Raw genomic sequence first — 27,755 nt, forward strand, 5'->3', positions numbered from 1 at the left:
GCTATCAATGATACCTAGTTTTAGTTTCCCTGAGTCATATAGTTATAAAGGTATTGACTATGATTAATGAAGTAGACACACAAATACTTTCATCTCTGAGTATACACATAGGCCACTTGCATCATTGCTTTCAGAGAGAAGTTAAAAATATGCCTTTGAGATGAATTAATACCCTCCAAAGAGAAAATAAAATTATTATAGCAGTTGCATGTCATATTATTTATCATTAATATTATATCAATTATTTTAATATTAAGTATAATAATGTTATATTTCCAAATATAACTTAAACTATAAATTCCCTTGATATATAATAGATGTGTTTATAGCAAGCACACAAAAAGAAAGGTGCCTACATTTTTAATAATACCAGTAAGGTGTAAGTAATACAGAAAGCACAGTTGTTCTGATTGATTAATTGTATCTGGGAACTACCACAAGTTACACTAATCAATGATAATAGAATCTTCCTAAGCCCATGGGGCTAATGATGAGGGAGTAAGCGTTACAATTTTCAAAATAATGTGACTCAATAGCACTGAGAAGACAGGGAAAGGAAGGACCTTCAACAACAGGGGAAATAAAATCAAAATTCTAAAACTAAAATCTCATAAAATTACATTCCCACTGAGTTCCTTTACTTCATGAGACTGGGCATACTGTGTTCATTATGGGAAGAACTTCTGCCTTCTCAACATAGTGGGCTTGGAACAAGACAGCACAGTGCCTGGGACCTTTGTTAAAGTGGGTAAGACAGGACCCCATCAGGGAGTGCAATGGTGACTATTTGAATCAAATGCTCTTAAAGAGTGTCACATCTGCTACTTTAAGTTCTGTCAGTTATGACCCCAGGAAGAAAGCCTCTGATTCCAGAACCAACACAACCTAGTGGTATAAAAATGCTCCCGTTCTAATGCAGTTGGCTTATTTATGGGGTACTGCATCTTGTACACATGGTGTAATGTTCAAAGCAGAGCAAGCCTATATCCTTAACTGTCTGGCATTTCCTAATGGTAAAGTTATCAAACACCTTCAATTGTTAAAAAATAAACAGTAAACTTTTATTACATATTGTTCTATGATTTGAGTAATTCTCTCCCCCAAAGTCCATGAGCTAATGGCTTGGTCTTTCATCCCATACTGGAACTAGAAGTTACTACAAGTAAGCAAATAATGGAAAGAGTTTCAATTTTTGAAAGGATTACCCTGAAAGGGCAATCGTGGAATCCCAGTCTCTTGCTCTTTCTTGTCTTTTGCATTCTGCTCATTAGGTGAACATATATGCTGCTGCCATGTCCCACCATAGCCTAAAGAATGGGGCCCAGCGATTATGGATCAGACCTCCAAGCTATGGGCCACACTAAACCTTTTCTCCTAAGGTGATTATCTCAGGTACTTGCCATAGTAACAGAAGACTTGAAATATAACTAGGAGAGCTGACCTCTTGATGAGGTCTAAAGTATTTATGAAGATCGTAGTCATTTAATTAGGTGCAAACACACAAGTACTCTTCTCTATAAGCCTTCCCGGGTGCATCTGTCATCGTGCAGATTGTGACATGAATGCTCCACATGTGATCTCCAAGAAGGAGAGATGAGAGTCTTGATTGAAGGTAGGAGCAGACATAGCTTGGATACAAACATGAGGTGATTGTACTATTCTTCTTGCTTCTAAGTGAACTGTCATGAATGTAATACAATAGCATTATTTTATAAATGAACAGTAAGAACCAGAAAAGTTTCAAGGGTGTCCAAGGTTACACAGAATGCAAGGACAAAAATATCTGGGTCTCCTTGATTATTTTCTAACTTTCTTTGAAGTGCATCCTGGTGCAGCTCACTGAGTATGAAGAGCTGAAATTCTCTTCGGAAATTATAAAAGCCTCAGGAGTCTGATTTTCCTATAAGTGATTATTTATATGATCAGTCTTACATAAACAAACAATTCACTGAATAGCTGTCTGAAACTAGATTCTAAAATGATCATACTCACATTTGACCTTATCATTCAAAACTTTGAAATACTGTCCTGAGATACTGAGTTTCCCCTTTGCCTTGAGGCAAGAGGCATATATATATGTCTGTGTGTGTGTGTGTGTGTGTACATGTATATATGTTTATTTTTACATGCACGTATATATGTATATAGATACTAATGTATATAATTATATGTATTTACATATATATACATATTTATATATTTTTATATATACACACACATATAGATTTCATCTCTTCATATACCATGAACTAAACCAACAATGCACTTCAAAAAAAATTAGAAAGCAGTCAAGGAACCCAGATGTGAGTTTTGAACTTGCATTCTATGTAACCTTGGACACCTTTGAAACTTTTCTGGCTTTTATTGTCCATTTATAAAATAATGCTGTTGTGTTACATTCACAATAGTCACCTTAGAAGAAGGACGAAAAGTATAATCACCTCATGTTTGTTTCCAACCTGTATCTGCCCCTTACCTTCAATCAAGATTCTTTTTTTTTAATTTTCTATATTCTTCGTTTACATTCTAAAAGCTTTCCCCTTTCCCAGTCCCCCCCCCCCCACATGTCCCATAAGTCCTCTTCTCTCTATCCATTCTCCTATCTTTCCCCCTCCCTTTTCTCTGTCCTGGCACTCCCTACAATACTGGATCAAGCCTTTTTATGATTAGGGCCCTTCTTTCTTCTTCATGGGAATCATTTGATATGCTAATTGTATCTTCAGTATTCATAGCTTCAGGGCTAATTAATATTCACTTATCAATGATTGCATTCCATGTGTATTCTTTTGTGATTGCATTACCTTGCTTAGGATGATATTTTCCAGCTCCATCCATTTGCCTAAAAAATTCATGAATTCATTGTTTTTAATTGCTGAATAGTACTCCATTGTTGGTTCTTTCCAGCTTCTAGCTACTATAAATAAGGAGTTCCACTGGCCAGCAGAGTGATCAGCATGCAGAAAAGGTCCCTGCAGCACACACCCCTCAGCACTCCCTGAAGGAGCAAACGGGCACCATCTGGTTCACAGTCACAATCTGGGGCAAAACACACTAGGGCTGCAAAAGCACCCAAGAGAAGGACAGCACATCAGCAATCTGCAACAGGGGAAACCCTGCCATCCAGTGTTGCAGAAATAGCCCTAGAGTCTCTCAGGAGGCTGAAACACCAGAGAGAGACAAGACCAACTAGCTCCAGAGAACAAGATGGCAAAGGGCAAACGCAGGAACACTACTAACAGAAATCTAGGCAATATGGCAGCATCTGAACCAAACTCTTCAACATCAGCAAGTCCTGGTTATGCCAAAACACCAGAGAAACAAGATTTGGATTTAAAAATCACTGTTCATGATGCTTCTAGAAGAACACAAAAAGGACATGAATGAATCTCTTAAAGAAATACAGGGGAACATGAATAAGCTAGAAACCCGTATAATGGAAACACAAAAATCTCTTAAAGAAATGCAGGAGAATAAGGCCCAAGAGATAGAAGCCAATAAAGAAGAAAGGCAAAAACAAACAAACAAACAAACAAACAAACAAAAAAACTTAAAGAAATGCAGGAGAACTTGAGTCAACAGGCAGAAGTCATGAAAGAGGAAACACAAAAATCCCTTAAAGAATTACAGGAAAACACAAACAAACAAATGATGGAACTGAGCAAAACCATCCTGGATCTAAAAACAGAAGTAGAAACGACTAAGAAATTACAAAGGGAGACAACTTTGGAGATAGAAAACCTTGAGAAGAAATCAGGGGCCATATATGCAAATATAAAGAACAGAATACAAGAGATGGAAGAAAGAATCTCAGATGCTGAAGATACCATAGAAACCATTGACTCAACTGTCAAAGAAAATGCAAAATGCAAAAAGTTTGTATCCCAGAACATCCAGGAAATCCAGGATACAATGAGAAGACCAAACCTAAGGATTATAGGTATAGATGAGAGTGAAGATTTACAACAGAAAGGGCCAGCAAATATGTTCAACAAAATTATGTAAGAAAACTTTCCTAACCTAAAGAGAGAGATGCCCATGAATATACAAGAAGCCTACAGAACTCCAAACGGACTGGACCTGAGCAGAAATACCTCCCATCACATAATAATCAAAACCCCAAATGCACTAAACAAAGAAAGAATATTAAAGGCAGTAAGAGAAAAAGGCCAAGTAACATATAAAGGAAGACCTATCAGAATCACACCAGACTTCTCACCAGAGACCATGAAAGCTAGAAGATCCTGGGCTGATCTCATGCAGACTCTAAGAGAACACAAATGCCAGTCAAAACTACTATACCCTGCAAAACTCTCATTCACCATAGATGGAGAAACCAAGATATTCCATGACAAAACCAAATTTACACAATATCTTTCCACAAACCCAGCTCTACAAAGAATAATAGGAGGAAAACGCCAATACAAGAAGGGAAACTATACCCTGGAAAAAGCAAGATAGTTACCTTCCTTCATCAAACCCAAAAGAAGATAACCACTCAAATATAAAAAGAACATCAAAAATGACAGGAAGTAATAATCACTATTCCTTAATATCTCTTAACATCAATGGTCACAATTCCCCAATAAAAAGACATAGACTAACAGACTGGATAAGGAAACAGGACCCTCCTGCATACAGGAGACACACCTCAGTGTCAAAGATAAAAATTACCTTAGAGTAAAAGGCTGGAAGACAATCTTACAAGCCAATGGTCACAGGAAACGAGCAGGAGTAGCCATTCTAATATCAGATAAAATTGACTTTCAACCTAAAGTCATCAAAAGAGACACAGAAGGACACTTCTTGCTAGTCAAAGGAAAAATCCACCAAGAAGAACTTTCAATTCTGAACATCTATGCGCCAAATGCAAAGGCACCCTCAGTTGTAAAAGAAACTTTACTAAAGCTCAAAGAACACATTGCACCTAACACAATAATTGTGGGGGACTTCAACACTCCACTCTCCTCGATGGACCGATCAGGAAAACAGAAACTAAACAGGGACACAGTAAAACTAATTGAAGGTTTGGACAAATTGTATTTGACTGATATTTATAGAACATTTCACTCTAAAGCAAAAGAATACACCTTTTTCTCAGCACCTCATGGTTCCTTCTCCAAAATCGACCATATAATTGGTCACAAGACAGACCTCAACAAATATAAGAAGATTGAACTAATCCCATGCCTCTTATCAGATCACTATGGAGTAAGAGTGGTTTTCAATAGCAACAAAAACAACAGAAAGCCCACATACACATGGAGGCTGAACAATACTCTACTCAATGACACCTTGGCCAAAGAAGAAATAAAGAAAGAAATCAGAGACTTTTTAGAATTTAATGAAAATGAAGGCACAACATACCCAAATCTTTGGGGCACAATGAAAGCAGTGCTAAGAGGAAAACTCATAGCCCTGAGTGCCTCCAAAAAGAAAATGGAGAGAGCATACACTAGCAGCTTAAGGACACACCTGAAAGTCCTGGAACAAAAGGAAGCCAATTCACCCAGGAGGAGTAGAAGACAGGAAATCATCAAACTCAGGGCTGAAATCAATCAATTGGAAACAAAGAGAATCGTACAAAGAATCAACGAATCCAGGAGCTGGTTCTTTGAGAAAATCAACAAAATAGATAAACCCTTAGCCAGACTGACCAAAGGGCACAGAGAAAGTATCCAAATTAACAAACTTAGAAATGAAAGGGGGGATATAACAACAGAAACTGAGGAAATCCAAAAAATCATCAGATGCTACTACAAGAGCCTATACTCAACACAACTGGAGAATCTGGAGGAAATGGACAATTTCCTTGACAGATACCAAATACCAAAATTGGTGAAAATCAACAAGATAGATAAACCCTTAGCCAGACTGACCAAAGGGCACAGAGAAAGTATCCAAATTAACAAACTTAAAAATGAAAAGGGGGATATAACAACAGAAATTGAGGAAATCCAAAAAATCATCAGATGCTACTACAAGAGCCTATACTCAACACAACTGGAGAATCTGGAGGAAATGGACAATTTCCTTGACAGATACCAAATACCAAAATTAAATCAGGACGAAATAGATCATCTAAACAGTCCCATAACGCCTAATGAAATAGAAGGAGTCATAGAAAGTCTTCCAACCAAAAAAGAGCACAGGACCAGATGGTTTCAGTGCAGAATTCTATCAGACCTTCAAAGTAGACTTAACACCAATACTCTTCAAACTATTCCACAAAATAGAAACAGAAGGAACACTACCCAATTCCTTCTACAAAGCCACAATAACGCTGATACCAAAACCACACAAAGACCCAACAAAGAAAGAGAACTTCAGGCCAATTTCCCTTATGAACATCGATGCAAAAATACTCAATAAAATTCTTGCCCACCGAATCCAAGAACACATCAAAACGATCATCCACCATGATCAAGTAGGCTTTATCCCAGGAATGCAGGGTTGGTTCAATATACAGAAATCCATCAATGCAATCCACTACACAGACTCAAAGAAAAAAACCACATGGTCATTTCATTGGATGCTGAAAAAGCATTTGACAAAATTCAGCATCCTTTCATGCTTAAAGTCTTGGAACGAACAGGAATTCAAGGCCCATACCTAAACATAGTAAAAGCAATACACAGCAAACCGGTAGCCAGCATCAAACTAAATGGAGAGAAACTTGAAGCAATCCCATTAAAATCAGGGACTAGACAGGGCTGCCCCCTTTCTCCTTATCTTTTCAATATTGTACTTGAGGTACTAGCTCGGGCAATTCGACAACATAAGGAGGTCAAAGGGATCCACATTGGAAAGGAAGAAGTCAAACTATCATTATTCGCAGATGACATGATAGTCTACATAAGTGACCCAAAAAACTCCACTAGAGAACTCCTACAGCTGATAAACAACTTCAGCAAAGTGGCAGGTTATAAAATCAACTCAAGCAAATCAGTGGCCTTCCTATACTCAAAGGATAAGCAGGCTGAGAAAGAAATTAGGGAAATGACCCCCTTCACAATAGCCACAAACAGTATAAAGTATCTTGGGGTGACTCTTACCAAACTTGTGAAAGATCTGTATGACAAGAACTTCAAGACTCTGAAGAAGGAAATGGAAGAAGACCTCAAAAAATGGGAAAACCTCCCATGCTCATGGATCGGTAGAATCAATATAGTTAAAATGGCCATTTTGCCAAAAGCAATCTACAGATTCAATGCAATACCCATCAAAATCCCAACTCAATTCTTCACAGAGTTAGAAAGAGCAATTATCAAATTCATCTGGAATAACAAAAAAACCCAGGATAGCTAAAACTATTCTCAGCAACAAAAGAAAGTCTGGGGGAATCAGTATCCCTGGCCTCAAGCAATCATACAGAGCAATAGTGTTAAAAACTGCATGGTATTGGTACAGTGACAGGCAGGCAGATCAATGGAACAGGATTGAAGATCCAGAAATGAACCCACATACCTATGGACACTTGATCCTCGACAAAGGGGCTGAAAACATCCAATGGAAAAATGATAGATAGCCTTTTCTTTTTTTTTTTTCATTCTTTTTTTTTATTCGATATAATTTATTTACATTTCAAATGATTTCCCCTTTTCTAGCCCCCCCCCCACTCCCCGAAAGTCCCGTAAGCCCCCTTCTCTTCCCCTGTCCTCCCTCCCACCCCTTCCCAGTTCCCCGTTCTGGTTTTGCCAAATACTGTTTCACTGAGTCTTTCCAGAACCAGGGACCACTCCTGCTTTCTTCTTGTATCTCATTTGATGTGTGGATTATGTTTTGGGTATTCCAGTTTTCTAGGTTAATAACCACTTATTAGTGAGTGCATACCATGATTCACCTTTTGAGTCTGGGTTACCTCACTTAGTATGATGTTCTCTAGCTCCATCCATTTGCCTAAGAATTTCATGAATTCATTGTTTCTAATGGCTGAATAGTACTCCATTGTGTAGATATACCACAGATAGCCTTTTCAACAAATGGTGCTGGTTCAACTGGAGGTCAGCATGCAGAAGAATGTGAATTGATCCATCCTTGTCTCCTTGTACTAAGCTCAAATCCAAATGGATCAAGGACCTCCACATAAAGCCAGACACTCTGAAGCTAATAGAAAAGAAACTGGGGAAGACCCTTGAGGACATCGGTACAGGGAGAAAGTTTCTGAACAGAACACCAATAGCGTATGCTCTAAGATCAAAAATTGACAAATGGGACCTCATAAAATTACAAAGTTTCTGTACAGCAAAGGACACCATCAAAAGGATAAATCTGCAACCAACAAATTGGGAAAAGATCTTCACCAATCCTACATCAGATAGAGGGCTAATATCCAATATATATAAAGAACTCAAGAAGTTAGACTCCAGAAAACCAAACAACCCTATTAAAAAATGGGGTACAGAGTTAAACAAAGAATTCTCACCTGAAGAACTTCGGATGGCGGAGAAGCATCTTCAAAAATGCTTAACTTCATTAGTCATTAGGGAAATGCAAATCAAAACAACCCTGAGATTTCACCTTACACCAGTCATAATGGCTAAGATTAAAAATTCAGGAGACAGCAGGTGTTGGAGAGGATGTGGAGAAAGAGAAACACTCCTTCACTGCTGGTGGGGTTGCAAAGTGGTACAAACACTCTGGAAATCAGTCTGGCGGTTCCTCCGAAAACTGGGCACCTCACTTCCAGAAGATCCTGCTATACCACTCCTGGGCATATACCCAGAGGATTCCCCACCATGTAGTAAGGATACATGCTCTACTATGTTCATAGCAGCTCTATTTACAATTGACAGATGCTGGAAAGAACCTAGGTATCCCTCAACAGAAGAGTGGATGCAAAAAATGTGGTATATCTACACAATGGAGCACTATTCAGCCATTAGAAACAATGAATTCATGAAATTCTTAGGCAAATGGATGGAACTGGAGAACATCATACTAAGTGAGGTAACCCAGACTCAAAAGGTGAATGCACTCACTAATAAGTGGATATTAACCTAGAAAATTGGAATACCCAAAACATAATCCACACATCAAATGAGGTACAAGAAGAACGGTGGAGTGGCCCCTTGTTCTGGAAAGACTCAGTGAAGCAGTATTTGGCAAAACCAGAACGGGGAAGTGGGAAGGGGTGGGTGGGAGGACAGGGGGAGAGAAGGGAGCTTATGGGACTTTCGGGGAGTGGGAGGCTAGAAAAGGGGAAATCATTTGAAATGTAAATAAAAAATATATCGAATGAAAAAAAAAGGAAGAAAAAAAAAGAAACAATGAATTCATGAAATTCTTAGGTAAATGGATGGAGCTGGAGAACATCATACTAAGTGAGGTAATCAAAAGATGAATCATGGTATGCACTCACTAATAAGTGGGTGTTAACCTAGAAAACTGGAATACCCAAAACATAATCCACACATCAAATGAGGTACAAGAAGAATGGAGGAGTGGCCCCCTGTTCTGGAAAGACTCAGTGAAGCAGCATAGGGCAAAACCAGAACAGGGAAGTGGGAAGGGTTGGGTGGGAAAACAGGAGGAGGGAAGGGGGCTGATGGGACTTTCGGGGAGAGGGGGTCCAGAAAAGGGGAAATCATTTGAAATGAAAATAAATATATCAATAAATTTTTTAAAAAAATAAAAAAGATGTCCATGCACAGCTTTTACATGTTTTCCTTCATGCTCTGATAAAGTCTTACTAATTGAACATTGCAAGCTTTGAATCTTTTGTCATTACAGGTCCCCCTCCCCATTGCTATGATTAAATACCCTGGCAAAAGCAACTTAAAGGAGGAAGGGTTTGCTTTGGCTCACAATTCAAGGGCAATCCCATCCTAGCATAGAAGGATATGCTATGGTTGCATCAAAGATGCAGGAGCTTAAAATAGTTGGTCAGGGCACAACCAAGATCAAGAAACAGAGTATGAATTCATGCATGCAGAGATTTTCTCCCTTTTATTAGGTTCAGGACCTAAGCTCAGGGAGCTGTATTGCCTACTGTTAGAATAGGTCTTTCCATTTCAATTAATCTAATCGATATAAGCGCCCACAGGCATGCCTGGAAGGTAATCTCTCACAGCTGTACCAAGAGGTATGTTTTCAAGGTCATTTCAGCTCTTGTTTTGGCAGCAGTGTCACAGTAACTCCGAAATTTCACTCTTATTCATATGTATGCTATCTAGTGTCTGCCTCCAGACTTCCTGGTCTGAGAAATGCACAGAAGGGAGAGTCACAGAGTAAATAAAACCAAAGTGCCAGTTTCATTAGTATATACAGAAAGGAGTTATCCTTTCCAAACACAAATGGTTTCCTTTAGCCCAGGTTAGACCATAAAGCTTTGTTCTTAAAAATCTGAAAGGCCAAAAAGAAGGTTAAAGGCCACTCTTACAGAATAGAAACAGGCTGGTAGGAACTAGCCCAAAATGACAAATGACCACAGGTCAGGATCTATGTAACTCACTTACCCAATAACTAGGGTGGAGAGGGTGTGTTAACTGTCTAAACCTCAGCTTAAACAGTCCCAAGAAATGGCAGTGCCAACCTGTGCCGAGAGGTCTCTAAGGCCAGGCCAATGCGACTCCTCCCACAGGGTAAGCTGTGGCCTCAGGACTGAAACCGTCTATAACTGCACAGCTGAGATATTGCCATGGTATTTCCTCTCTGGCGTGTGGCAGAAGGCGAAGTTTCATGGTGCAGAGTTAACTACAGGAAAAGCCAGTGCAAGGACAGTACCTGAACAGGACTTCTTCTGGCTGGGAGGAGGGGCAGGTCGCACGACTATCAGATACTTTGGCTCTGCATCTGAAACAACAACAGTATCTTTTAGCAAAATTCTTTCAGAGCAAGCATAGAAGTTAGCACATTCATGTCCCAAATGAACATTTTCTGGTGTTAAACTCTCTCTGACCCCGGTACCAGAGAAGGAGAAGATTCAAGAACTGGAAAATCAATACTTCCTTAAAAGCCCATTAAGTTTTAGAAATGAAAATTAAGTCCATATTTTCTAATCCAAATGGGCATGGGTGGGGAAGAGGTCTTTAAAAAGAAAATGCTACACAGACCTTTCTTTTTTAAAGTAAACTTGCCTTATTCTTATTAATTCACACACACACACACAAATCACACAGCTAGTTTAAGGAAACCACTCAAAATACCTGCGCAGTCATACATGCTATGCATCTCAGTGAATGTCTATACAGTTAGAATGTCCATTCTCAAGCTATTCAGCTTTGCTTGAGGTTTGACACTTTCACCATCAATTACATTGTATGCATCTATCCATAACTAAAGGTGAATAAAAATCTAAGAATTGAAACTTAAAAAAAAACAATAGCTTTCCAGCCCTTATGACTCATCTCTCGCTTCATGGCCAGTCCTTCCAAACCCTCTACCACTGCCCTCTTGAAAGCCTTTCTGAATTTTATAGTATACCCAACACACTCATTACACACATACCTGCACCGCATGCTTTCCTAGAACCCTCCGAGGTCAAAAGAGGGCATCAGATCTTCAGAAACTATAGTTACAGATGGTAAACCACCATGTGGGTGCTGCAAACCAAACCCTGGGCCCCCACAAGATAGCAAGTGTTCTTAGCCTCTGAGACACTGCACCACCCAGATATAATTTTTAATATATTTATTAATTCTTTGAAATTTTCAAACATATATACAATTTATTTTAATAATATTTATTTCCCGCTTCTTCCCCTAAGATCTCCTGGATTCAATCTATTCCCATCCCCAATTCATGTTTTTGTACCTCACTGAGCCCTGTTTTGCTGCCCTGTAATGCATGGGTATTGGGCCACCCACTGCAGTTTATCATTGATGTATAAGAGACAATCCTTAAAAAATATTTAGGTCTTAAGTAACATTATGCTAAATCCTATTCCATACTAAATCTCAGCTAAAAGGCTGGAAAGTGATGTTAAGGCTAAGATATGTATGTGTATTTAATAAGGATTAAGTAATTTACAAAATAGCCTTTTAAAAAACAAATATACTCAAGACAACTAATTGATAAAATGTACATAAACAAACAAATGAAATACATATAGGATCTATATGTAACATTCTTTGAGCAAGTCTATTGAACTGGCTGATGAGTTATCACCACAATGTTTCTTGAGGAACTTTGAGAACTCAAGACTTCTTTTTCACTTTCTGTATTTTATTTTAACCATGCATGTTATTTTAACATTACATTAACACCAGAGTCCAATATGTTGACCAGTGAGTAGGACAGATTTAAATTAGCCCCTGGGCAGCTATGGTGTCTCTCCTAGATCCTAGGGATTTCAGTGATGGTGGACGTCCCTTCAGGCCCTGTCTCCAATCTGCTGCAAGATCTCCACTCAAGCCCTCTTTGTTGTCTTGAAAAGATAAACTTTAAAGAAAGCTATCTTCTCTATCAACTCAGATGCATTAGATTAAGAATATTTGGGTTTGGGCTTATTTTTATTTGAGTGTAGAAAGTTATTCTTTATAAGTAAAGAAGTAGCAAATATAGATAAAATAAAAAATGGAAGAAAATAAAGATGACAAAAACTAAGAAAATGAAACAATGAACACAAATGTAAGTGAAACTAAGCCACGTGTGATGGCTACTGCCTGTGATCAGTGCCAGAGTGGCTGAGGCAGGAGGATACTACAAACTTGAAGCATCTGTGGTTTCAGAGTGACTTTGAAGTCCGTCTGGGCCACAGAGTAAGACTAGGTTTTGCTCTTCAGAGAACATAAACAAAAGAAAAGTATATGATAATTATGGGCAATAGTCTCGTGAATTTAAAATACATCCAAGTTTACCTTTTGAAGACCTGAGACTTCTGACTCATCATTTGTTTTGTTTTTAATGTGAATTTACATTTACCCTTTGTGGATATATAGAGGCCTTCTTTTCCAAGGCTACATTTAGCCAGCTTCATGGCTGGAGACTGGTTGGCATCTTACCATTTGCTATATAAAATCTGCTATATTAGTTACTGAGGAAAGCAACCCAGGATACTCCTAGACTCACCTCAGGTTCTGTTGCCTGAGAAACAACGTGCCTCATGACCAATGCGCAGATAAGGTGTTCAAGCTTTTCCGAGTCTCATAGGCCTGAAAGTGTATCTCGCTTATTTGAAATTCACATAAGAGAAATTCTTAATCCAAATTTAGTAACAGAACACAGTCACCATTGGGTGAGCTTATTAAGGATGCAGAACAATACAGATATTAATAAACTACTATGTAATACATACTTTCTGTGTGCAGAAAACTGTGTTAATAACTTTATAAACTAATGTCACATCACACTAATCCTATACATCCTGGGCAATTATCTTGTACAATAGTGAGCTCACTGAGACAAGGTCAGCTTCACAGGCATGCAACATACACAGTTGTCCCCTTCAAAGGGACCCCATGTTTGGGTCTACACCATCTTGAGATCCCTTTAATTTTTTAGTATCTCGTGTGTGTGTGTGTGTGTGTGTGTGTGTGTGTGTGTGTGTGTGTGTGTTTATATGTGGGTGGGAATGTGGAGGTCAGAGGACAACTTGTAGAAGTCAGTTCTCTCCACCGTGTGAGTTCCAAGGATCAAACAGGTCACAGGGCTTGGGGAAAATCACATTAGCCCTCTGAGTCATCTCATCTACCCACTGCGATTGTTATCATTTTGATCTTTGAACTTTGATTTCGTAAAATTAAGTCTCATGGGACAATGGAGCATGCGTGAGAGCAAATGGAGCCAAATACACCAGTTGTCCCTGGATTTCTGCTTCACTCTTCACGTAAAACATTCCACCAGCAGCAAGACCCAGGTTCAGTGAGAGCCTGCCTCAAAAAGTTAGGGGGAAAGTAGTAGATGATACTAGAAGTAGAGGTCAGGCTTCCACGTGAGCATGCACAAACCAGTGTGCGTGCACACATGTAGCCATATACCACACAACACAGTAGAAGAGAACACACACCCTCTATCATGGCTCAGAGAGACGGAGTGGAGAGAGTCACCAGCAGCCCCTGTATATCACAGTACCCAGAACTTGCTTCAGTAAGAAGTAGTAGGGTTGGTGATGTTTAAAGAAACTCAAGCAGCAAGAAATCCCTTTGTACCCATGCTTGCTGTGTTAGCCAACCTAGAAGAAACGTGGAAGACGGGATAATTCCCTTTAAGTTCTCCCTCATTCCCAAGTTAAAAAGAACACCCACCCAATATGCAGGCCTGGGTTAAAAGTGAGATAAAAGTTGGGACGCTCTGTGCACATTCCACAACTCCGCTTAGGAATTCTTCTGCATGCAGGCACTACAAAGTGCTCATTATGCACTCCTAGTGCTGCTGTTCAGAGTTAAAGGGTCTCAAATTCGAACTCAAAATGGACTTTGTGCACTACTAAGGTCAAAGGTCCAAGTCCTATAATTTACAGTTTTCCTCCTTTAAAATTACATTAATTAGTAGTAACACGTGACAAAATCATGATAGAGACTATGGGTGGAAGAGATTTACTCTTTAATGATAATCAACCCTGTTTTTTGAAATAGGGACTCTCAATGTTAGTTTTGTAGGTAGCCTTACAATTATCTAAATATCTTTTTTTTTTTTTTTTTTTTTTTTGGTTTTTTGGATTTGGTTTTTTTCAAGACAGGGTTTCTCTGTATAGCCCTGGATGTCCTGGAACTCACTCTGTAGACCAGGCTGGCCTCAAACTCAGAAATCTACCTGCCTCTGCCTCCCAAGTGCTGGGATTACAGGTATGAGCCACCAACCGCCTGGCTAAAGGTTTTGGGTTTTTTTTTTTTGTTTGTTTGTTTTTGTTTGTTTGGTTTGGTTTTTTAAATATCTTAATCTAGTCTTCAAAATGCCCCTTTAATAAGTCTCAAAAGTGCATTTCCAGAAAACAAGGGTCAGTGTGAGCTTTATACTAAGCTGCTCATTTTGTGGAGTTCCTTAGAGCTCACTTTTAATTACTTCCTTAAGACAGACTAATTTAATTATGGTTTGGTGGCTTTTTGAAAAGAATTTGCAATACTAGAGCAATACAGATGCCAAACACAGTGCCCAGGATCCAAACGTGGTCATGGGAACAATTTAAAATCTGTTTGTGTTCCCAGTCTTTTTTGCATAGTCTGAGGCAGTGTGTCAAAATCTGTGGCACCCTGGGTGTGTGTACTCAGCCTTGCCTTTCTTTAAATGCTCCCAACCTCCAGTGTTTCAGTAATGTTCATGCTCTCTTGGAAATACAGACATGGGAAGATAGGCCAACTAAAATCAATATTTCTATTCCACTCTGCACTATGAATTCCTTTTGGATTTGTAGCAGACTGAGAATATTTACTGGTTGGTCTTAGCAAACATTCTGCCAAAAGTAATTATATCATTACTTAGGGAATATGTGCAATTAAAATATCAGTGCAAGAAAATTTACATAGGATGCAGTTACTTTAAATTGGTAATTCTGGCAGCTAATCCTGCACACTGATACTGTCCAGGTAAATTTAATTTGCTTAGTATTTTAAGTGCCCTAGGGTAGGGAATAAGAGAGCTTACTTTTTAATGCCATTTAATATTAAAGTCATTTACCCACATATATTATTTTTTTAACTCAAGGATATAATCTTGCTATAGTTTCCTCACTTAAATTCTAACTCTCAGATTTTAGATCTGCTTCTATTAGAAGACTCCAGTCTAGCAAGGTACACTGTTCTGAACGTCACAATGGCATGCATTTCTGTTGTGCAAAGCTCCTACCCCGTAGATGTCTACACAAACACTAAATAAGCCAGGGTAACCCCTACATAATAAAGAAATAATACTAATAGCCAATGCTGCTTGGCTATTAGTGAGATAAGGCAGAGACCTTACTGGGCACTTTTTATTTTGCTAAGTAGAGACAACCACAGTGGCTATTTCCACAGAGCATGCCATGGTGGTTAAATTTATTTGTCATTCTACAGATGATATGCTAGTAACTAATTTGTACTGTACTAGTTATGTTAGCAATATTATCAATTTTTTGAATATATGTCTTCTATAGGATTGGAGGACAGATTATATGGGAAGAAAATAATTAAAAATGAATAAAAACAAGCATCACAGATTCTAAAATACAAATCCATTTCCCTCCCTCAAAAATTACACACCAGGCTCATTCACAGATACCTCTGTAAAAAAAGTCTTCAAAATATATTGTCAAGCAGAAGCAAATATAAGGTAGTAAATTTAATAAGTCATTGAGACTACTAGCTTTTTGCTAGTGGTGCTGAAAAACAATATCTATAGAACAATTATTATCAGAAACTAAATGAGCCCACCTTTTAGAATATTTCCAAGTCTCTCTAGAAAGACTTGGTGAACTGAGCTCAGGCTAGACCTGGACATAGTTTGAGTTCAGGCTTTATTTATGTATTTTTAATCCTGAAAAGCAGCAATTATCTAATTAACACATTCTGAAAAAAGGAGTAAATAGAACTTTGCAGGAAAGATGGAGAAACCATTAGGGACTGGGGACCAGCATGGTTCATAAATGCAAACCAGCTTTTTTTTTTGAAACCTTATACTTTTTCAGCAGAGAATTAATAAATCTATTTACAGGACTGATTCTTTTACTTAACAAAATTATTTACAGCAGGCATGTGTTTTAGTGTGAATCAACCTTCTCCTTTTCTGCCTGAAAAAAAAAATAATAATTGGGGACAATTTGAAAGCGAACTCTGTACTGTTTGGTAAGTATTTCCATCAAATAGTACAAAATCGCTTAAATGATGAGGTTGCGCCCAGTCTGACAGAACACACTGCAATGCCTCTCAGTTCAAAGAAAATTCTGGATGCTTTAGTCTCTGGGACTGGAATCACAACAAAGTATAAAAGATCTACAGAAGTGTGGCCAGCCCTATCATAGAACCACTGGCAACGCAATAAAGATGTGGCTATCTGCCACTGAAGGTGGTCGCAGACCTCATCTGAGGGAGCTTAAAAAGTCTGGTCAGTGTATGCAACCAGAGGAGTCTTCAGGGTTGACAACAGCAGTGAGAAGCTGCCCCTGCTCCTCACGCAGTGAAATGGGCGGGAAAGAAAACATGGAAACATGAAAACATGGAAACTCAGCTCTGATGGTGTGAAGAAGCTCTAAAGCAGAGGGATTTTTTTTTTTTTCGGAACCAAATGTTCTCAGAGCTCTGCTGTATTCACTCATTCTTCACAGTCTACTAACATGTCCGGAAGGAAACACTTTCATAGTGTCTCCAAAATGGCGCCATTTCAAAACCCCATCCCATTGAAGGAGACATCTCTGGAGTTTCACTTGCGGTTCTGATTTGAATTTGACGAAATTTGGGAAGGCAATCCTATTAAAGACACATTTCACCCAGGGTTACCTATGATAATTCTGAACCCAATGTAAAAAAAACAAATAGTAAAACCTTTCTTTAAAAGCAGAGAGAAAGAATTATTAAGGACATTAAAAAAAATAGTTGCAACTCTGACACAAAATTGTTCCTGTCTAGAGAATTATAGGGATGGAAATGGAGAGGAGCTTGAGGAAAAAAAGGTCTAGCGACAGGCCCAAAGTGGGGCCCAGCTCAAGGGGAGGTTCCAAGGCCTGACACTATTACTGAGGCTATGGAGCACTCACAAAAAGGGCCCTAACCTGACTATATTCCAGAAGACCCAACACGCAGCTGAAAGAGTCAGATGCAGATTTTTGCACATAACCAATGGACAGAAGTGCGTGACCCTGTTGTTGAATTAGGCAAGGGTAAAAGAAGCTGAGGAGAAGAGTAAACCTGTAGGAGGACTAGCAGTTTCAATAAAACTACCTCCAAGATCTCCCAAACACGGGACCACCAAATCACTAGCTGGTATTAGGCCCCCAACACGTATATAGTAGAGGACTGCCGGGTCTGTGTTCATTCAGAGATGAATGCAACTACCATCAAGAGACTGGAGGCCCTAGGGAGTTTAGAGGACAGGTGGTGGTGGGGACATCCATGTGGAGATGGGGTGGGAAGGGCGTATGGGATGTAGAACAGTCAGAGGGTGAATAGGGGTGGGGGGAATAAAATATGGAGTGTAAAAGCATAAATAAACTAATTAGGCTGATGGGACTTTCAGGGAGTGGGGGTCTAGAAAAGGGGAAATCATTTGAAATGTAAATAAAAAATATATCGAATAAAAAAAAAGAAATAAAAAAAATACCTTCTTTCTTTCTCTATCTTTGCCTTCATCTGTGATGGTGTTATTTGCCAAAGTGATACTCTGGAGTTGGGCTCCACTCTCCTTAACCACACCCTACCTTACTCTGGACTCTCAACAACTTTGAGCTTTGCTCTGCTTCACTATGAGGCGCAATTCCTACAGGAGATATGTATATGAGAGGAAGAGCCAACTGAGAACCCTAGCAAGTCATTATAAATCAAGTCCAGCACCGTCCCTTACTCTCTCACATACACACTCTATGCCTTCTCTTGTTCATGTGCCAGCTTGCAATCTGCATATAAGTGACAACCATGTGACATCATTTGCCATGCTGTGGTGCAGCATAAGGATTTTTCTAGATTCATCTGCCTGGTCCTGGACTTTATTATAGACTACAGAATCATGAGCCTGGATAAATCTCATGTTAATAAATTCATTGGGTAGTCTGTTACAGCAACAAAAAATAGACTAAGACAAGAATGTGTCCCATTAATGGCTCCCCAATATCAAAGATTCTTATCTCCCTATCTGAAGCCTTAGTATATAAAATTCAAGCTTTCTTTCCCACAGATCTGTCACTCCAACCTATACACCTCTGTGACTGCAGTCTCTGCAGTGGAACATTCATATATGGATTAGGATTGGAATGATATTTACTTCATCCAAATACCCTGAGGAATGTATAGTGACACTTCCAGCTTGTGCAAATACAACTGCCACCAGGTCTGGCCATATGATCCCATCGTGTGTGTGTGTGTGTGTGTGTGTGTGTGTGTGTGTGTGTGTGTACATACTCTAGCTCTTCCTGGGTTCATACCTAAGGGTCTGCTGGAGATGGAAACATGCTTAGGTTGCTAATTCTACCTGAGACATAAGCAGCCAATCAGACAACATGTGTAGAGAGGGGTAGAGGCTCTGAGAGAATGTGTAGGGAGTAAATTATTGAGTGACTGTGTATCATTGACATGGATACAGCCATGTCAAGGACCCAAATGTCTCAGACACCTGGGAACTGCCAAAGCCCTACTCAAGTCAGGCTTGATTCCTCTCTCTGGTTGGGCGTATGAAATGTTGGGAGTATGTATAAAAACCAGCAACTGAAGCTTCATCCTCAAGAACAACTACAATCTAAGACTGCTTCCTGACAGAGACCTCCTACCAAAACTATCTTGGGTATAATAAATATGCTAAGGTTCCCAGTTACATAGCAGGTGCCTTTCCAGCCCAGCACACCTGATGTGTGTCTGACTGTGTATCTGTGTGTCTTATCTGTCTGTCTGTAATTTCTTTATTTCCTTGTTGCCTAAGTCAGGTTTCCAGGACAAAGCCATGCTGGACACAGTGAATGGAGGCGTGTGAGTCTTGGAGACAAAACATTTGAGAACTGAACTGAGAAGGTGAAGGGCATAGAAGACCAAAGCACAGAAGTTCAGGCTTCCACACCCCAGCCTGACCCCATAGGATGTCACTAAATCAAATTGAAAAAAAACTATGGATTGAGAAGAATGGTAATGACTCATTTAATTGAACACGAGGTCCTCCAAGGGCACTTGTCACCTGTTCATGAAGCCAGCACCAATATGACCCCTCTGCTGCCTGTCCCTGCACACTGGGTGTGTCTCTGTCCCAGGTTAATCTTGCTTCCTGTGATCTGGCACAGAGCCTGGCCTGTCTCATCCAGCTACTGTTGAAAACTAATCCTTCTCCACTTCCTCTTCCTGATATCAGTTCCTCTTCCTGATATCACAAATACTCAGTAACATAATTCTCTGCCCCTCATCCTAACGGTCAGTACACATCCTTTCTGCCTGGGACCTGTCATGCTAAAGTGCTGGCAACCTTCCCTCTAGCACTCCCTTAGCCTGTACTTACATGTGCACCTCACAGAGAGGCATAATGTGGGCTGTTTGTTGTCTATTAGCTGGTTTAAGGTTTGTCTGGGGATAGAGTTTGAATTAGGACATATTCTGGCCCACAGAATTTACCTATGAACTCTAAAACTTTTTAATATTATCATTTTGAAAGATCGGATGAAAGATCAGGATTTCGTTTGGAGACTTTTTTCCCCCCAAAGAATAGCAGTGTCCAAAGTCAGACTTCACACAGCAGGATATTGCTTCCCTCTCTTTTAAAATGTTCTAGTGGGCATTATCTGGTAGAGAGACAGGGCCAAGGATAGTTCCCTTAAAGGAGTTTTCCCATAGAACTAAAAAGAGGTGGGGGTGTGGACATCCATGTGGAGATGGGGTGGGGTCCTCTAAAAAGAACCAGAAATGTGTATCCATTCCATTGGACTGAAAAGCATGGCACTGTGTTGGCTAAAACCAAGCCAGATCTGGAGCCAGCCTAATACTGGCATATTCTTAAACCTCTAGGGATCCACTGGCTTCCTTGAAATAAAGAGGATGCTATTGACAGTATCTGTTCTACAGGGTAACTCTGAGGACCAGTCCACCAATTCTTCAGTCTAGGACTTTGAGGAAATTAAAAAATCATTGGCTAATGAAAACTTGATGCCAGCATATGCTGATTAGCTAGCTACTATATACTCTATTTGGTGAGTGGACATAGTATAGAGCTCAGAGCCAACATCTTCCCTTGATTCCCCTTCTCACAGAGCACCATCATAACAGAGTGATTTTACTTACTGATCAGACTGTGAAAGATCTAGGGATCATGCTGAGACTGCTAGGTTTCTCTTGTAAATAGATTAAGTAGGTATCATTCCAACTAAAGTGGGAGATCCTGAGAAAATGAGACATGTTTGATAATCACACCAGACAACAGATACAAATTTTGATATGACAGGCAAACCAGGCATTGCCAGTGGTAGAGTCAACCCCTAAATTCAAATAACCAGTTTCTCCAGAGATTACTACTACAGGCTAGGAGAGATGTTCTGTTTTGTTGACAATGAGCCTTGTTTGGAGAACTGAGGATAGCCCAAATTCATCGAATCTAGTTAGCAAGCACATCTGTTTGATAAGGCCCAGCTCTGCCTCTGGGAGGCCTCACTAGGCTGGTAAAAATAAGACACAGATGAATACATGCAGCAAAACCCCAATATGCCCACAACAAAACAATAAAGCCAAATGCAAGTTTTCCCAGCACAGCACATGGTCTGACTCACATGAGCCAAAGAACACTGAGTTCACTGGACAAGTGACCCATTCCAAGGGAAATAACATGGTAATTACAAAAGCCAATAAGACTATTGTCTGTGGCGTTCAAATATCCCTAAACCAAAGGAAAGTCTTCTATCTAATTCTTTTCTTGTATCTCCATTCCCTGGACAACCCTTAGAACCCCTCCCCCTCCCCCATTTTAACCTTTTTCTTCAGCTAGCTTTCCATTTAAAACCACCCTCTTAGCTGCGCTATTCTGGAATAGTACATCCAGAGGAAAACATCCATTTAGCCTGTGACAATGGAGGACAATTTAACTGAACAACCCATAATGAATTTGTAAAAGTTAGATTTTCATTTCAGTACCTTAGACAATATGGCTGAAAAATAAAATTCTGTACTTTACACTGAGATCATGCAAATTTGCTTTTAGCAAATTTCCAAGAAAAAAAAATCAACTTAGAGATGATGTATTACTTTCTGGGATCAGGCAGATGAATAAACTCCAGTTAAATCCAATAGAAAAAAATAAAGTATTAAAAATATTTATCTTTAGCAGCACATGTGGAAATAGTCTCTTTTCAAAATAGGCCTTTCTGATAATAAACTCATGGTGAACTGGTTAAAGGATGGTATACATTTATTAAGAAATTACTCATTTATTCAGAAGTTGATACCTGCTCTTCCAATAGCTTTACATATCTTTTTAAAAAATTTACTTCAATTCTGCTAAATTTTATGTCTTGGAAGAAAATCAAATGATTCTAGGATTTCTATGTTTTTTAATGAAAAAAAATGGATTTATCTTGAAGATTTAAAGCCAAATACTTACCTCATACTAAATCTATTTCTAGAAAAATAACACTGAAAGCATCTTTAGATAAAAAGGAAAAAAAATTTATCTTAAAGGGTACTCCCAGGTTTTTCAGGCTAAAAAATCCTCTTTACCTCTTTAAGGGGTACTCACAGCTTTTTCAGACTTTGTGAGTCTCCAACCATTTTCCATTCATTAATTATGTTTCTAAGTTCAAAGAACATGAAAGAAAAAAAAAGAAATACAAGGCCCATAGGATCTCCAACTCATGGGACTTTAGGTGGAGTATGAAGGAAGACAGGTCAGTCACACACACACACACACACACACACACACACTTAACCTTAGCAGTGATGCTAAATCCAGGTACCCAAGCTTTTGATGCCTGTAGTTAATGGTACCAGCTATCCAGAAAGCTGAAACAGAAGGACCCCCTCTTCCCCAGTGTTCAAGGCCAGGTGAACAGATAGTGAAATGAGGCCATTGGCAACAGCAGTTCACATGGGTTATGCTAAAAGAAAACACAGTCTGTCGGATACACACAGAGAGGACCATAAATGGTTTATTCCCTGGCCTCCTGTGGAAATGAGGCATCACCACGAATCATGTGGGCAACCATAATAGAGGCAGTGGTGGTGGCAAATCTTTGGCACATCTTTGGGCACAGTTGTTACACATTAAAGCTCACATGTTTAAGAATTAGGTAGCTATGATGCTTGGCCTCTTGAATAAGAAAAAAGGAAGATTTTTATAGGGGATTACAGGAGCAAACCACTAAGAGTTCCATTGTAGACCAAAAATCCCCTCTAAAGCAGTGGCCAGCCATAGAACAGGGGGTTCTCAGCCAGTTTGGTGGAGTCACATTCTGGACCTGCATTGATGCGCTACATATCTCTGAGACATGAACTTAACCTTTGATTTCATTATGGATAATGTTATGGATAACAGCAGTGGTTCTCGACATCCCTAATGCTACGACCCTTTAATATAGTTCCTCATACAATGATGACCACAACCATAAAATTATTTCCTTGCTACTTCAAAACTGCAATTGTTCTGCTATTGTTCTGAATTGTAATGTCAGTATCTAGTTGATATGCAGAATACCTGATAGGCATTCCCCATGAAAAGGGTCCTTCAACCCTGAAAGGGGTCACAACACACAGGTTTGAGAACTGCTGAGTAAGAGGATTGCCCAACAGCTAGCTGTCTCTTGGGAGTTTGGTAAGCGCCCAACTTCATTGCTGACAGCTGTTCGCCTCTTGCTAATTATCTAAGGGTTCTATCAGGAAGGAAGGGGGGCTTCACTTGGTCTCTACAGCCGCTCTGTATCACTCCCTTCTATTGTTCTTCCAACCCAAGCTCCACTTCTAGTACTTTCACCAACAAATCCACAACCGCTTTCTTTGTGATGTTTGCCTCCAGGAGAATGAGTGGTGACAACCTCCACCATTTTAAACTTTATGGTGCTTCTGTACTCGGATGCATAGTCACATAGAGATTAGAAAAGGGAAGTTGTGAGTCTAAATTGCAGTGATAGAAGAAATATATACTTTTTTTCTTGTTGTCTAGTCAAATATTAAAATTAAGGGAAGAGTCAGCAAGATGGCTCAGTCAGGAAAGTGCTTGCCACTGAGACAGATGCGTTCCCAATCCCCACGATCACATTTTAGAAAGAGAAATGGTTCCCAGATCTCATGAGTCCACATGAGCCCTCCAGTCCACATGAAAATTAACTGTAATAAATGCTTTTAAAGTCAAGGATCAAGCTTTGAAGAGCCATTATTAATATGTAAGAGTATGAGCTGAGTGAAATAATATAGCGCCTAGTTTATGTTTAGTCACGTCTCCATGTCTATAAGTAAACTGCACTCAGAATGTTTTAAAACTTTTCTTTCCTCTGTGAAAAAGAAGTGAAACACATAAAAATAAACAGTTTCATTTTTACCTAAACTTGCTGTTATCAGCTGATTAATGGAGCAGTTTCTTTCTCATTTTCATTTGTGTTTAGTAGAACAAGTCAAATTTATTATATATTCATACTAATAACTAATTATCTAGGCATGCTGGAAAATATAAAATCTAGAAAATGGAGAATCGCTGTTCTTTTCCTTTGGAACTAAGGCTATGGATTCTAAGCAGCACCTGGTCTCCAGTCACCAAGTGCAAAGAGGCAGCTTCAATATACTTCTCCACTTGATGATTAGACCCTGACCGTGGGAGGGCCGTGTGCAGCCACACTGTGGCCGTCATCACAGCCTCCGATTTTGCTTTGTCCTTCTCAAGAAAACATCTTGGGACAAAAGAATGAGAAGAATATGATTGTTTTTAGCTATTCAATCCTCTGCTATTCTATGATTTCCTGGCCTCACATATTCTCAGTGCCGAACATAAAACCAAACTAAATCACACAACCTCTCTGTGACCAAGCTTTTTCACACTAGACACTAAACTCTTGCATAAACCGCCAGTGCAGTAGAAATATAATAGCCTAACTCTTGTTAGCAGCTGCGACAAAGCTCAGAAACATGAAGTCCATCAAGACCAAGGCCATTTAACTTCTATGAGAAACTGATAAAAATGTATAAAGCATGCACACTCTATGCTAGGACCTAGATAATCTGCCGTGGCTCATTTATCCAGTTTTCACAACACTTCTGGGAGATCAGAGAAGTTAAATAAATACCTTACTCCAAACCACTCCACATTAAGCCAGGGTATCCAACTTGAATCCAAGTCTGTTTGACTCAGAAGTCTTTTTTCTATCTGCTCCCTCTCAAGTAAAGGGGACGCTGTCTTAGGACATAGGAGTCATCATTCTGGCTCAGGGCTCTTTTTGGGATACAGCATCTGATGGAACTCAGAACTCGTCCCGGAATCAATCCACAAGATGGTGCCCGGAAGTGCCCCGAGAGGCCCACAGCTGCACAAAATGTGCTCCTTGAAAAACGAGTGCAACTGTGAGAATTGAAACTCTTTTCTTTATCAGACCCACTGGATTCTAACACCTGGCTGGACGGCAAGCATTTGCAATGGTTTTTGAGTAGGGAAGACTCTTTTCCATTTGTTATTTGAGCCAGCAAAGCAAAGCTGTTTGCCTTGTGCTACCCAGTTAAAGGATTGTCACGCTCCTCTCTTCTTTTTCTTCTTCTCAGTCTCCGTCTCCTCCATCTCTGTCTCCTCCATCTCCGTCTCCGTCTCTGTCTCCCTCCGTCTCCCTCTTCATCTCCCTCTCCCTCATTCTCTCTCTTCCCCACTCTCTCATTCACTCTTTCCCTTTCTCTTTCTCCCCTCCCCCCTTCACTAGCATATTTGTAAAAATGATCAGCAGCTGAACATAAAACTGAGCGGCAAGAGTTGCGCACCGTGGCCCAGCCTTTGGCTGTGTTGCTCACTTGGACACAGGTGACTCTGTGGCTTCAGAGCCAGGCTGATTTGGGATATGAGTCCAAAAAATAAGAGGAACAGGAGCCTAGATGATCGATTCATTAAGAATCCTGGTTTTTGTTTGTTTGTTTGGCTTTGTTGTTATTGTTGTTTTAAAACCATTTCTAGAGTCTAGAGGGCATTAGGTAAATTTTTCTACTGCTTCAATCAATCTCCTAAGATCCCACCCCCACCCCCACCTCACCCCACCCCCCACCCCCTTTTGATACTCAGTCTAACCATCTAGACAAGGCTGGACTGAAACTCATGGCAATCCTTATGCCTCAGTTTCCTGGTGGCTATAAAGAATGGGAGCTTCCACACAGCTCTACCTAAGTCAGGTTTTACCAAATTTTATCTGAATATGAATTTTAAAATATCAAAACGAATGATTAACTTTACTTTGTATGTAAGAGTAATAAGTGACTTGGAAAAAGTCAGTTAATGCTTAGTATAAAGATATGAAAACAAATGCAAATTCATTTATCAGTGACTAGTAAGAGTTTCCAATCCACATATCATTAAATATTACCCTGAATATTTTTGAAAAACAACAACTTCTCATGTCACAAATAAGATTTTATAGTAAACACAACCTTCAACTATTGAAATAAGTCAGGTAATAGAGCATAATAGTCCTTGTTTTGAAAGTAAAGATAATTTATTTTGTTTGGCTAAAGTCCAGTGCACTGGAAAAAGAAATGCTATTATTCTATTACAAAGGGGTGAGTGGGTGCTATTAAAGATGCTTTCTTTGCACAAAGAAATAAAATTTCCTTGCTCTTTCAGTCTCAAGGGATTTCAGCTCATCAGTTTAGAATCATGAAATCATCACCTGCCCACAGCATATCTGTGAAAAACTGACCTACTACTAATAAACAGAACAGACAATGGCTTTCTAGGGAACTGGCAGCAGAAAGACAAAGATGTGAATGTCAAGACTGCAGATTGTGACAGATAGGACAGCAGTCCCCAAAGACTGCCCCCCTATCTCCCTGTGACATGTGAGGTTAAATAACAAAGGACATTTACTTTGCAGGTTTAATTAAGGTTGCTAATCAGTTGGCCTAAAAGAAAGACAGCATCCAGAACTGTCTAGATTGGCTCAGTACAGTCAGTTTTGCTGAAGTACAAGAGGCCAGGGTGACTTGCTAGGATCGAACAGTTTGGTCTCCTGTTGTGGACTTTGGTGGAAGAGGCATGAGGACCATCTGTGAAGCTGGAAAGGGGCAAGAACTCACATTTGCTCAGCCACCAGACAGGAATGTAATCCAGCCAACACTTTGATTTTAACCGGCTAAGACCCGCCATCCTTCCAACCTAAGGACCTAATGCTGTAAGTTGATGTTTGTAATGCTTTAAATCTCCAAATTTGTAATAATTTATTACAGCAACAGAAAGCTAATGTATCCTGGCTAATGAACCACAAATAATGAATGTGAATAGTCAGGCAAGATTCTAAGCAATTGATCTCATGAACTGATAAAGATCATTTAATTTAGAACATGAGTCTATTCTGAAGTAATAAGAACAAACTCACAGAGGTTTCTTAGTATCGAGAAGTGTGACAAATCAGGGCTGGAGAGATGGTTCAGAAGCTAAGAACAGGAACTACGCTCTTGGAAGACTGAAGGAGCTCAGCTCAGTTTCCAGCAGGTTAGGTGGCTCACAACTGCCTGTAACTCCAGCTCCAGAGATCTAAAACTCTCTTTTGGCCTCTGCAAACATATAAAATCATATGTATACATACACACACAAACACACACACCTCAAACACACACAAACACATACACCACACACACATACACACACCACACACACACACACACACATCACGTTTGCACACAGGCACACATGCACAGACACATATACACACCCATGTGTGTGTGTGCAATTAAAAATAACAATAAATCTTTTTTTAAAAGGCACATACAAATGGAGGGAACTTAGATGACAAAGGGAGGGACCTTAGATGAAATGCCCAATGTAGGGAGAGGGAACTTGTAGAATCCACCTCCAGTTGAAAACAGGCATCAAGTGGAGGGATGGGATTGCCATCCCACAGTCAAAAACTCTGACTCAGAATTGTTCCTGTCTAAAAGAACTGCAAGGACAAAAATGGAGAAGAGGAAATGAGGGAAATGAGGTCAGTGACAGGCCCAAGTTGGGATCCAACTCAAGGGGAGGCTCCAAGGCCTGGCACTATTACTGATGCTAGGGTGTGC

General features: G+C 39.6%; 1 protein-coding gene across 36 annotated transcripts in view; it reads right to left on the minus strand.

The window, feature by feature from the left end:
- Abi3bp (ABI family member 3 binding protein) overlaps nucleotides 1-27,755 on the minus strand; it is a 230,040-nt gene that overhangs the window by 143,634 nt on the left and 58,651 nt on the right. For all 36 annotated transcript variants that reach the window (XM_052159205.1, XM_052159202.1, XM_052159201.1 and 33 more), the window contains exon 3: nucleotides 10,723-10,791. In XM_052159205.1, coding sequence (XP_052015165.1) covers nucleotides 10,723-10,791 — 69 coding nt within the window. The remainder of the gene's footprint in view (nucleotides 1-10,722; nucleotides 10,792-27,755) is intronic.

Source organism: Apodemus sylvaticus, chromosome 15, assembly GCF_947179515.1.
Source record: "Apodemus sylvaticus chromosome 15, mApoSyl1.1, whole genome shotgun sequence".
NCBI classification, from domain to species: Eukaryota; Metazoa; Chordata; class Mammalia; order Rodentia; family Muridae; genus Apodemus; species Apodemus sylvaticus.